This window comes from Quercus lobata, chromosome 11, assembly GCF_001633185.2.
Source record: "Quercus lobata isolate SW786 chromosome 11, ValleyOak3.0 Primary Assembly, whole genome shotgun sequence".
In the NCBI taxonomy this organism is placed as follows: Eukaryota; Viridiplantae; Streptophyta; class Magnoliopsida; order Fagales; family Fagaceae; genus Quercus; species Quercus lobata.
Genome location: NC_044914.1, coordinates 42,731,373 through 42,744,696, shown reverse-complemented (window position 1 = coordinate 42,744,696; position 13,324 = coordinate 42,731,373). Strand labels below are relative to the sequence as shown.

General features: G+C 33.5%; 1 protein-coding gene and 1 long non-coding RNA gene across 2 annotated transcripts; one reads left to right on the top strand and one right to left on the bottom strand.

The window, feature by feature from the left end:
- Positions 1-273: 273 nt before the first annotated feature.
- LOC115969594 (NEDD8-conjugating enzyme Ubc12) lies at positions 274-4,201 on the bottom strand. The gene is made up of 6 exons (XM_031089283.1): positions 4,027-4,201; positions 1,801-1,914; positions 1,363-1,471; positions 1,159-1,237; positions 938-1,054; positions 274-857 (listed from the first exon to the last, which is right to left on the bottom strand). Exons 2-6 carry the CDS (start codon positions 1,907-1,909, stop codon positions 720-722), a joined length of 552 nt encoding a protein of 183 aa, XP_030945143.1. The 5' UTR covers positions 1,910-1,914; positions 4,027-4,201; the 3' UTR covers positions 274-719.
- Positions 4,202-7,695: 3,494 nt separating this feature from the next.
- Positions 7,696-10,365, top strand: LOC115967414. Its single transcript, XR_004086447.1, has 3 exons — positions 7,696-7,952; positions 9,743-9,889; positions 10,045-10,365. It is a non-coding gene; the product is annotated as an uncharacterized LOC115967414 (long non-coding RNA).
- The last annotated feature ends 2,959 nt before the right edge of the window (positions 10,366-13,324 follow it).

The following is a 13,324-nucleotide window of genomic DNA, read 5'->3' as shown; positions in this document are numbered from 1 at the left end:
GATCTTTCCAAGTTGCAATGCTCATTTCTTAGACACGTTCTTCAACCACAAATTCAGTTCCACCGACTCCACACACAGGCATGAGGTATAGATCCTGCTGCATTGCTGTTGGTTGGAACAGAATCGTATACTGAAAAAAGCAACTTATGTTACTTCCTCGGACCAGTGCCAAGAGAGGCCTGGTTTCTCAATTAACCCACTCAGATTTGATCACAAAATGAACCAATGCTTTTAGTGCACATTTTTTAACCTCAAAAGTCAAAATACACAGAATTCCAATAATGATTGATATTTAGGAAGGAACCCCATAATAAGGGTCCTGATACTGACAAACTATGATCACAGGCCAAACTAAAGGGTAATCACACACCACTACTGGTTAAAAAAAATTAAAAGGTGGGGGCAATAACACTGAAAACAAGTGCAGAACACAGAAACTGACTTTTAGCATAATTTGCCCAAGCATGGCAGTGAAAGCATGTTTTCCCCCAATACAAAATAAAAAGTAAATACATAACTGATGTCTTATCCTGGTGACTCAGATCAAAATAAAGAAAATCAGCTGTTCCCAACCAATAACTCAAACATGTCATTAAGTTACACAGCATACAAACACCTTCCAACGGGCCTCTTGATTCTGAAGAATTCATGTCCAATGCAAATTTACAGCCCTTGACGCTTCAAGCAATGAACTTGGTGCTTAGAAAAACAGGTGGCCGCTAAAGGCAGCGTGGGAAGAGGGTTTGTCCTACATACCCACCAGCCATTGCCCTTCGGACATTGGATTCAAACAATTTTGGGTTGTCTCTTAAAACTGCAGCTGCATCATGATTGAGGGGATCTTCATAATTGGGTTCCTGCATGTACAAAGACAAGTTATAATAAAAAGGCATCCATCTAGTTGCAAGATCGTATTTTGTGGAAGAATAATCAATACCGTGAAAAGATGAAATAGCCCGTAAATTATAGTGTTTATATTTAAAACAGGTTTCCAGTCTTCTCTTAGAATGTTAAGGCAGACATTTCCTTCCAAGTCGATATTAGGATGGTACACCTGCATCATAGATGCACTGTTAAAACGTCCTTACTGCAAATACCACATAATATTATTGAGTATTGAGGTACTACATTTTTAGAGAACTGGACACGCTTGATTACCTTTGTCTTGCACTTGACCTTCGGTGCCTCATGAGGGTAAATAGGAGAAACGTTAAAAGAGAACAAAAATGTACCACCTCTGTAACACAAAAACAATACATTTTAATATTCAAAACTTAAACCAAGTATTATCATTAAAATCTCACGATAGGATACTTCATCGCCCTTAGAAAAATGCTGAGGATTTTTATCGAGAGTACTTACAGATAATATCCGTCGTCAGGCCGAATGGTAACCTCAAAGTTCATCAAGTCATCCTTGCCATTGGGAAAAGATATGACACAAGATTTTGGTAGGTTCAATTCACTGATATCTACACAATGAAAAACACAGAAACTTTATATATATAAAAAATTAAAAAATAAAAAAACTCTACTATTTAGCAGTGAATCAAATATATAGTTTTATGTTTGAGTTTATGAGTCAAATACCAAGTTAAGCCCGGGAGATTCCAAAAAACTTTTCTAACAAAGTCTTAAAATAAAAAAAAAAGTTGCGCATGTTGGTCCAAGATCTCAGGATACATCAACCAAATTTTAATGGAATGAAAAACCTCATAGCAAATGCTCAGGTACCTTGAGGGAAACACTTAACCTATGATATTATAGTGATTAAAATAAAAAATAAAAAAGGACTCATAACCTTTGTGAAGACGTAATTCCCCTGCACTTTGCTTCTTGACGGGTGTCTTTCCATTAGCATTTTCTGCGAGTTCCCTTTGCTTTTCCTTCACTTTAAATAGCTTAATCATTTTTCCTACAGCATAATATCCAAATCAGATTACAAGTAATACAACAATACCAAATCCAAGACAAAGTTTAGGCAGTATAATTCTATTAATTTTTTTTTTTTTTTTTTTGATAAGTAACAATTCTATTAAATTTAAAAAAAAAAAATTAATTAAATTACACGATCCTCTTAAGTTAGAAATAATTTAACAAGTCTTGGCATAAGACATGATTTTCAAAGTTCATGGCAAGAAAGGCATCATCCAAGACTAAGACAACAAGGACTTGGCATACATAGGATCACCACAACAAGGGGGTGGGGGGAACTAATATGGAGTAAAACTAGGTCTAAACTTCTCACTCAAGTCAGACAACTCCAGCCACACTTCAGAACGTAATCAAGCATACAACAAACTCTCTGGAATCTATAAAGCTCCTACTGTGCTTTTGCCAGATATAAGCATTATCTTTAACTGATTCACAATGTTGCACTCTTATAAGGTGGCCTTCCAACTCCCAAGAAGGGTAACTTCCTTGAGATATTGACTCTCTATTCGTGTACTAAAAAAGTATTGTTTTTCCATTGATCATGCAGCGCAAGGAATAAAGATGCAACAAATATTCCAAAGCCACATATTTCCTATCTGCATGACATGTAGAGCCTCTACATCTGTTCCTTGAAGCTAATTCAAAATCTCATATATGAGGCAAATATGCTTTTTATTGAAAATGGATGACAGAAAAAGTACAAAATCAGCTTTAATAATTCCTTCATTATTATACACTCTTCTTTTCCTTCAAGTACTCTTAAATTATCATTACTATGTTCTATTAGTGCTTTCTCTTCTAACAGCTTGTATGAATTAATACTAAGCTTGCTATTAAGTCCCCAATTCGACAAGTACAGATTCAAAGAATCTATTATCTTGTCGTCAAGTATACCATTTCAAATTTAATGGTAACTGAATTTTTTTTAGAATTCAATACCCAACATCATGATTTGACGCATGTAAAGTGATGGTGGGATCGTGCCAATCAAGTTAATTTCCTACTTAAGGCATGAAAAACATTATTCTGGCCATACTAGTAGGGCAAACAGATAAAGGCAATTATTAGGCTGATTTTAAACAGCCAGTTTTCTGTAGCAGCAAGTTCCTCACAAATGCTTCTCAGGCACGAGGGAAAAAAAAAAATCTTTAGTGTATTGATGGAATGAGAATGTGAAATTAATAAATTTCAAACCTCAATGATTATATATGGACAAATTCATCCTAAACAAGGTAGGAAACAATATACGTAAGATGGATAACTTGAGACATGCCCAAAAAATTTGAGGAATTCAAAATTTCATTCCTTTAAAATACAAATTGAACAATATAACTTACCCATTATTTCTTTTACATAAATATTCAACCCAATCCAACCTATTCTAGCAATCTAACAATCCAACAAGCAACCATAGCTACCAAAAATTCAGTAAAAAAAAAAATCTCCCACTAAATAAGCATGATCCTACAATAATGCAAACACATAAGAGAGCGATGATATCATAGACAAAAGCTAATGGCAACAAGTTTGTAGACCATAAAATAAAAGACCCACTTGAAAAAGAGCCCAAAACTTCTTAAACTTCCAACTACCTAGATAACATGGATCACACAAGAATCCAAACAGCTCCTTACTAATGATCTCCTATTACAGCTATCATTCAAAACAAAACTTTCACAAACAAATCCACCACAAGTTCAACCTAAACAAGCCTAAACAAGCCGAGGCAACAAGTTCAATAATTCTTTATTCACAAAACGTATAAGCAAATTAATAACAAGAGCAAAAAGAAACCTCCTTTACCACAATACTGAACAACCAAAAAAAATTTCAAAACAAACAAACCCCAGAATCCAAACAAGAATCCAAACAAGAATTCCAACTAAACCCATCTCAAGAAACTCCCACAACATCAAAATCTCTATATTCTAAAAGCCCCCAGAACCATCCCAAGCATCAAATCATCTTACCTACAAAACACACACACATACATATATGTTTTCATACATACACAATATATACATATACTTAAAACCTGGATCAGATTAGAGTGTAAAGAGAGGAACAAGAAAGAAGCTTTTCGTGTTGTTACCTGATGAAAAATATGAACCTTTTTTAGTTTTTTGTGCAGACACAGAAAAAGAGAGAGAAAGAAAGAGAGAGATAGAGAGCTTAGAAGGAATCTGAAGATGAGAGAGTGGTTTTCTCTTATATATACATTGTATTTGTAGTATGTGATGTGTGTTGTGTTGTTGTTTTGTGTTTCTCTGTGGTTTTTGCTTTCTTTTTTTTATTATTTTATTTGTTTTCTCTCTCTCTTCTTCGCGTCAATCATCGTCATCCATTATAGGTTTGGCTTTTGGTTTAGTTCGCTTTCGTTTCGACAATAAAGGGTGTTGTTTTTATTGTCTACGCCCGCACCAGTTTTGTTTTTCTTTAAAGTATCGAATCATTAATTACCACGTGGATTAGTAGGGTAATGTTGTCATTGCGATTTAATATTATGTTCACATGTTCGGGAACGGAGGAAGGTGCACTGGCAGCAATAATATACTGCGTGTACTGGATTCGACACCATGAAGCGTGGTGATATGGCGTTAATTGACTGGGAACCGGTTCTCTCTGTTCTTCTCCTTCTTCCTTCAGAACAAGGAAAAGAACCTCTTTTTTTTTTTTTTTTTCTTTTTTTTTTTGAAATTAGTAATTAAAAACTGAATTTTTAGTGAGTGATTGAAGTATTTTACTCAAATACTTTTTACAAAATATTATGGTAATACAAAGTGTTCATTTGTACCCTTTTTTTTTTTTTTTTTGTTTATTTTTGTTTAATGGACACTTGTTTTAAAACCCAACTTTTTTAATATACACCACCCTTTCGAATCCACTACATAGTTTTACATGGGATTTTTTTTTTGCCTTTTTATATATAGGTGAATCACAAACATAATATGCGTCATCGAGCTAGAAGTCTAAAGTATTACATTAGTTAGTTAGTGAATGAGTTTTCCGTTTATAAGTTTCACTAGTACTTACAAATATTAGGCCATTTTGTAAGTGCTAGTGTTATAAATCTTATCTTCTCACTCTTTCCTTTTCTATTCCCGGTGTTTTCTGTCTATATTTTCTTTTATTTTAATTTTGTGGTTTTTAAAATTTAGGAGGATATATATACCGAATGTTTCTGTCAAAAATACTAAGAATGATTAATTGAGTAACAATACTCTTATTTTTTTAATGAAATTTAGTAATTATAAAATATATTATAATAACATAAAGCATCCCCCTTTCAATTTCATCCCATCATTTACATGGGTTTTTATTTTATTCTTTGGTTGTATATTATCTATCACTGTAGTTCATTAATTTTAACAATTTGCAGTGACGAAGAGCCTTTTTTTTTTTTTTTTTTCTTGCTGAGACTTTTTGACAATTTGAACTTCATCATTGATCATACACACTCGACCTAGAGAGAAAAATCTAGATTAATAATTACACTGTTCATTGATATAGTTGTCAACAAGTCACTAAAAATAGATTGGTAGACAATCATAGTCAAATCTCAACCAACTTAATCAATATAATTTTATTTATTTACTTTAAAATATTTAAATTACTATTAAACAACTGTTCAAGTTCACAAAGCTGATTAAGGAAAAAAAAACTCAACGTTGATAGAATTTAAAAATATTTATTTATTCGGCTAAAATATTGACAGTGGATTAAAATTTATCTAAAATGTCGATGGTATTCATCTAGAGTCAATTGGAATTTATTGTTTTGATAATTTGAGAGTTACAATAATGGAGAAGGAAAGAGTAGAACTCTAATTTTCTTTTTTCTTTTTTTTAGAAACGAGAGTATCCAAAGCACATTAATATTTGACTATTTCTTCGGGCATATGTAACTCTCCCTTTCACATACACCAAGTTATTAAATAAAATAATTCCTTCGAGTTGGTTCCAAGATGCTAGTTAGAGATTCGGAACTAGAGCTGTAAATAAGCCAAGTGTCAAAAATTCAAACTTGTTCATTTAATTTTATTTCCAATACAAACCAAGCTCGAGCTCATATTCAAATAATTTTATATGTTCAATTTTTTTTTTTTTTCATGTCAAAAAAAAAAAAACTTAATCTTACTCACGAGCTAATGTATTAACTATTCTTTTACCATTGTGGGGGTTAGAATCTTCCAAGACAAAAAATCTTGGAAGATTTTGATCTTCACAATTAATTTGTTATCTATGTGGGAAAAATATTTTACAATGGGAGAGCTAAAGAAGGAGATCAAAATACTAAATATTATATTTTATAATAAAGCAGAAATACTAAGTTGTCGATATTATACACATTCATAGACAAATACAATTTTTCCTATAACTCACTTTTAACTCTAATTTAATTCTAAAAAAACAAAAACTCTAATTTTTCTCAACCCCCCCCCCCTTATGTGGGGGGTGGGATCTTTTTATACTGGTTAATCCTCCCCTTGGTGGTGGGTTGTGATGATGGAGGTCAGAAAATAATAGTCTTGTCAAGTGTTTTCTCTCGATTTGCGTGGATTATTAGGTGTGGGGCACTGTTTAGGCTGGTCATTCAATAATAAATACAATCCATATTGGGTGGGAACATCTAAATAATATGAATGTGACTGTCGATGGGTTTAGGCACAACCTTCTATAGTCCCTTGGCAATCTTCTATAGTTGTGGTGCTAATCTTGGCTGGTTCCTCGCACAAGTATCTTTGTTATACTCATCGAGGTGGAGGACTTTGTCGACTAGTGTTGGGCTCAGAGCTTGAGAAGAGGGAGCTCCCTAGCATGGGCCTTTGGTCCCAAGGTCAAGCCTAACCTCTCCTTTATTCTGTGTGGACCGGGCCCATTCCCTTAGACCCCTTCTCTGTTGGGCTTACGATCCACAATGAGCGGAAAAAAAGCTGGTTAGACCACTTCCTCACAACCATATATAGTAAAATTATTACAAATTTTTTCCACCCATTCACAAGTTTATGAATTTTTAATAGAAATAAGTTGTTTATAATATCTATAAACTACAAATAATAATTGAATATTATATTAACCTTTTTACAAACTTATACCACCCAATATCAAGTATATATAGTATATTTTATAGACAAGTATGCATATAAGAATATAATATTCTATTAAAATTAAACTGAGCCTCTTGTTTATGAACACATGATCATATTTGAGTTTGATTAATTTAATAGTCAAGTTTAAACTTAGACATCATATAAATTTGGCTCGTTTTCTAAACAAATAAACATAAACAATTATTTTGTTGAACTAAGTTTATACAGACTTATTTACTATATTTTGAATCCAAAACCTCATGGCACAAGAATCACTAAAATTCTCCTAACAAAGGAGACTGCCATATGCCACTGAGAAGTACAAAACTCTTGGTGAATTTCTGCATTGTCAATAATCTCAATATTTAAACAAATACTATCTATCTCACTATCTGTCTCTAATAAAAAATAATAATAATAATACAAATAGTGTCATATCATTTTGATAAATTTGATATCTATCTATTTATATATTATTAATATCCTAAAAAAAGGTTTTTTTTTTTTTTTTTTTTTTTTTTTTTTTTTTGGAGAAACAAACAATAAATTATTTTTTAGTCATAACCAAAATTACCCATTAACCCCTGAAGAACGAACAATTTTCCAAGTTAACCCCACCACCCTCATTTTAACTCTCTGTAACTCTCTCACGCAGTCTCTGTGTTCTGTCTCTGTCTCTGCACAGACCCAAAACCAAAAACCCTAAGCTCTCCCCCAAAATCGAAAATGTCGAAGCTCCTCATATTCCTAACCCTAATTCCTCTCCTCCCAATTCTCATCACCTCCTTCTCTCCCGAAAACCCTTCGAGTCGCCGAGTCCTCGTCTTGCTCGACTACCTCACCCTCAAATCCTCGCACTCCGTCTTCTTCAACTCCCTCCAGTCTCGTGGATTCGACCTCGATTTCAATCTCAGTTGAGACGAATGGAGGTTAATAGTTTTCATTTCAAATTGCACTTGAATTTTCTCAGCACACAAACATGGGTTAAGGCTTGAATAGTAGAGATTATTTGAGCTGGATTAGATTTGATATTTTGCAAATTCAGAGGGATTTATTTATTTATTTGATTGATTATAAATCTATTTGTTTGTATCAAATTCCTTACGTTTTTATTTGATTGCTCGTTTTTCAAATATGTTTGATTGCCGAGAATGTGAGGGAAATGAAATGAAAGTTTAGATCTTATTAGCTCAATTGAGACGAATGGATGTTAATAGTTTCCTTTCCAAATTGCATCTGGATTTTCTCAGCAAGCAAGCATGGCTTAGAGCTTTAATGGTAGCGATTTGAGCTGGACTAGGTTTGATAGCTAGGAAATTCAGAGGGATTTATTTATTTGATTATTTATAAATTTATTTGTATCAAATTCTTTCATTACACTTTACACACACACAATATATATGTATCAAATCTATTTATATCTGTTTGGTTGCTAAGATTATAAGGGAAATGAAATGAAAGTTTCAATCTTATTAGCTCCATTGGGGCATTTGCCTTAGCATTAGTCTTAGTTGAATGGGGGTTCATTAATTGTTTTATGTCAAAATTGTACTTGCATTTTCTCAGCAAGCAAACAGGGCTTAATGCTTCAATGGTAAAGATTTCAGCTGAATTAGGTTTGATAGTTTGGAAATTCAGAGGGATGTTATTTATTTGATTATTTGTAAAACTGTTTGTATCAAATTCATTAGGTTTTTCTTTGATTGCTCCTTTTTACGAGTAATGCTAGAGATACAAACTTTTTTACAAACTGTTGATGTGGTGAGTGGTTATTGATAAATGAAAAAGTGATGTTAATGGTGGGTCTAGATGAAAATCAATAAGAAGTTGACCACATCAACAGTTTGTAAAAATGTTGTAAAATAGTTTGTGGCTATAGCATTACTCCCTTTTTATTAGGTTCTATTTGGTTGCCAAGAAAATGAGGGAAATGAAATGAAAGTTTGGATTTTATTATCTCAATTGAGACAATTGGTGTAGCATTAGTCTTAGTTGAATGGAGGTTCGCTAATTGTTTTCTTTCAGATTTGTACTCACATTTTCTCAGCAAGTAAACATGGCTTAAAGCTTTAGTAGTAGTGATTTGAGTTGGATTAGGTTTGACAGTTTGGAAAATCAGAGGGATTATTTATTTATTTGACAATTATAAATCTATTTGTAACAAATTTTAATGTTTGTATTTGGTTTGCAGTTTCTCCTTTTTTTTATAATCTGTTTGGTTGCCGAGAATATGAGGGAAATGAAATGAAGGTTTGGATCTTATTAGCTCAACTGAGACAACTGGAGTAGCATTGGTCTTAGTTGAATTGAGGTCTGCTAGTTGTTCTCTCTAAATTGTACTCACATTTTCTTAGCTACCATTCAGGGCCTAAGGTTGCCAAGAAAATGAGGGAAATGAGATGAAAGTTTGGATTTTATTGTCTCAATTGAGACAAATGGTCACAGTAGTCATAGTTGGATGGGGGTCTGTTCTTTAATTGTTTTCTTTTGACATTGTACTTGCATTTCTCAACAAGGAAACTGGCTTTAATGCTTGAATGGTATCAATTTGCTGAATTAGGTTTAATATTTGGAAATTCAGAGGGATGCTATTTATATATGATTATGATTATTTATATTAAAAAAAATGTTATTTATATGATTATTTATAAATGTACTTGTATCTATTTGACCTTTTTGCTTATCAAAAAAATAAATGTTCTTGTATCAAATTCTGTAGGTTTTGGAGGATCCATTGATTTGGCAGCTATACTGGATTTTGTTGATTCAGGTCATGATTTGATTATTGTGGCTGATTCTAATGCATCTGATTTGATCTGAGAAATTTCCACTGAGAGTGGAGTTGATTTTGAGGCGGTGCTTATTGGTATGTAAACATTTTGATCACCCAATATATGTTCAATTTCTATAGTGTGTTTGGACTTCTTTGTGGTTTAAACATTTTGAGGCTTTGGCATAGATGCAGCTACTGCAATATACTCTCAATATGCTTACTTAAAGTAAAATTAATGGAAATGACAGTCCATTCCAAGTGGCTGGCTTCTGCTACTGTTATGATTCAGACAAGCAGTAGCATGCAACAAGGGGACTCTAATCTAGCGAAGGATGATAATGATGATAAACATCATCAATTTAGCATGAGTAATAGTTGGAGTGGCTCCTTTGAAAGGTTACCGTTGGTAAGTAGTTGATTATTATTAGAATTCAGCCAAATTCCTAGTTTTAAGGTAGAGTTATCCGATTGAGTTATTATTAGATTATTATTTGTTCAGTTATCTTCTATTTTTTTTTAATTATAAATTTTTAGTTATTATCATTTTTTGTCATTGTAATTCAGTTGATATTCACCTTGTAACAAACACTATTATTTAAATAAAAAATGAATTTTGAATAGTAAAGCAGGCAAATTAATTCTAAAAATTCTCCTCTTGTAGCTAAAAGTTGTTTGGGGTTTGATGTACACATTACATTGTCATTGCTCCATGTATATCCTGTTGGTTCTCTTGTACTTGATATTGTTTTGGCTAGATGGCTCTCAGATTAATCATATTTGTGAATTATAAGGTCATTTATTTGGATTATTAAAAAACTGCTTGGAATTTATTATTTTACAAGCCATCCAAACAAAAACCTTTTTTTATTTTTTTTTGCCTCTTTTTTTAATGCAAACTTACCTAGTGGAAAAAGTATTTTGTATCAAATGATACTACATCGTTCGTATCAAAATCCAAAAAATGAGAGACACGTGTGCAAAAATAACTACCTCCTAACACGTCTTTCAATTGTTAGTGGGTTAGTTATTTTTTTCTGACATGCCTCATACTTATTGGATTTTGATACTACTGACATGGTATCATTTAATACCAAATACCTTCTCTATCTAGTGACTAGAAGTCATTGAGAAACTCTTCCAAGTATTCGATAAATCTTTTAACACTGATGATATCATTAGTTATACCATATGAGCAGTCCAATATGAAAGTGATGATATCATTAGTTATATCATATGAGCAGTCCAATATGAAAGTGATTAACTCTACTTGTGATAATTCTACTTCTTTTAGTGTTATGATTATGACAAGCAGTAGCATGCAACAAGGGGACTCTAAGCTAGCGAAGGATGAAAATGGTGATAAACATCATCAATTTAGCATGAGTAATAGTTGGAGTAAGTGCTGTTAGTAAGTAGTTAATTAGTATTAGAATTCAGCCAATAAATTCGTAGTTTTTAGGTAGAGGTAGAGTTATCCGATTGAGTTATTAGATTATTATTTATTCAGTTTTATTTTTCTTATTAGACTATTATTTATTCAGTTGTTAATTTTTTTTAATCATTGTAATTCATTTAATAATCACCTTGTAACAAACACTAATACTATTTACATAAAAAATGAGATTTGAATGGTAAAGCAAGCAAATTAATTCTAAAAATTCTCCTCTTGTAGCTAAAAGTTTTGAGGGTACCCAAAAGTTGTTTGGGGTTTGATTATGGTTTTAAAAACTGGACTAGTCAAATAGCTAGAAAAGATTGTGTTTTTCAGTTTTATGGTCAGACCGATGATTGAATCGGTGATGTTATAATTAATTGGTGGAACGGTTACCATTTTGTGGGGTCTCCTAGTTATGTTCTAGCTTGCAAATTGAAGGCTCTTAAGGGAGACTTGAAGCATTGGAACAAACATGTTTTTGGGGATGTGTCTTTTAGGAAAAAATGCTTGCTGGTTGAGCTTTTGGACTTAGACTTGAGAGAAGGGATGCAATCTTTGTCATCGGCAGATAGTGCAAGAAGACTTGAGATAAAGGCTGAAATTGAGTATTTAGCTTCTTTGGAGGAGATTTCTTGGAGGCAGAAATCGAAGGCTTTGTACTTAAAAGAAGGGGATAATAATACTGGGTTTTTTCATAGGCTTGCTAATTCTCATAGACGTACAAATGCTATGAGGGCTGTGGAGGTTGAGGGCATTTTGTATGAGGATGAGTCTGCCATTCAGGATCAAGTGGTGGGTTTTTACAAGTCTTTGTACCAGGAGACCGAATCTTGGCGGCCCACTATTGATGGTTTAGAGTTTGCAAATCTGGATGAAACTGATAGGGTTACTTTAGAAAGGGAGTTTGAGAAGGAGGAGATCATTGCAGCCCTTCGGGAGGCTAAGGGTGATAAGGCCCCTGGTCCAGATGGCTTTACTATGACTTTCTTCCAAAAATGCTGGTGTGTTCTTGAGAAGGAGATCTTGGCTTTTTTTGCAGACTTCCACAAAGAATGTATCTTTGAAAAATCTCTCAATGCCACATTTTTGTGTTTGATACCCAAGAAGCTTAGTGCAGTCAATATTAGAGATTTTTGCCTTATTAGCCTTGTGGGTAGTTTGTACAAGCTACTTTCTAAGGTCTTGGCACATAGACTTCGTTGTGTTTTGGATAAACTTATTTCTAATTCCCAAAATTCTTTTGTTGGGGGAAGACAGATTCTTGACTCTGTTCTAATCGCAAATGAATGCTTGGATAGTAGATTAAAGAGTGGTGTTCCGGGTGTGATTATTAAATTGGATATTGAGAAGGCTTATGATCATGTGAGTTGGAGTGCCTTATTTTACCTTATGGTGAGGATGGGTTTTGGGGAGAAGTGGGGGAGATGGATGAAGATGTGTATTTCTACTGCCCATTTTTCAGTGCTTGTTAATGGGTCTCCAGCTGGTTTCTTTGGCAGTTCTCGTGGTCTTCGCCAAGGGGATCCTTTATCTCCACTCCTATTCTTATTGGTAATGGAGGTGTTGGGTAGATTGTTGAAAATGACAGAAGATGGAGGCTTTCTCAGTGGTTTCCAAGCAAGTCCTAATGCAAGTAGGGGTTTGCAAATCTCTCACCTTTTGTTTGCTGATGATACTATTCTCTTTTGTGATGCATCCGAGGAACAATTATTACATATTCGTATGGTTCTAATTTTCTTTGAAGCTATCACAGGACTGAAAGTAAATGTTGGCAAGAGTGAGATTGTGCCGGTTGGTGAGGTTGGGAATTTGGATGCCTTAGCTCGTATTTTATGTTGTAAGATAGGTTGTTTACCCATGTCTTATTTGGGTATGCCTTTGGGGGCACATTATACGGATTCCTCAATATGGAACCCTATCATTGAACGGATGGAAAAAAGGCTTGCAGGTTGGAAGCAGTTATATTTGTCAAAAGGGGGTAGACTTACTTTATTGAAGAGTACCCTATCAAGTCTTCCTACATACTATTTATCTTTGTTCACTATTCCACAACATGTGGCGGACAGATTAGAGAGGATTCAGAGGAATTTCCT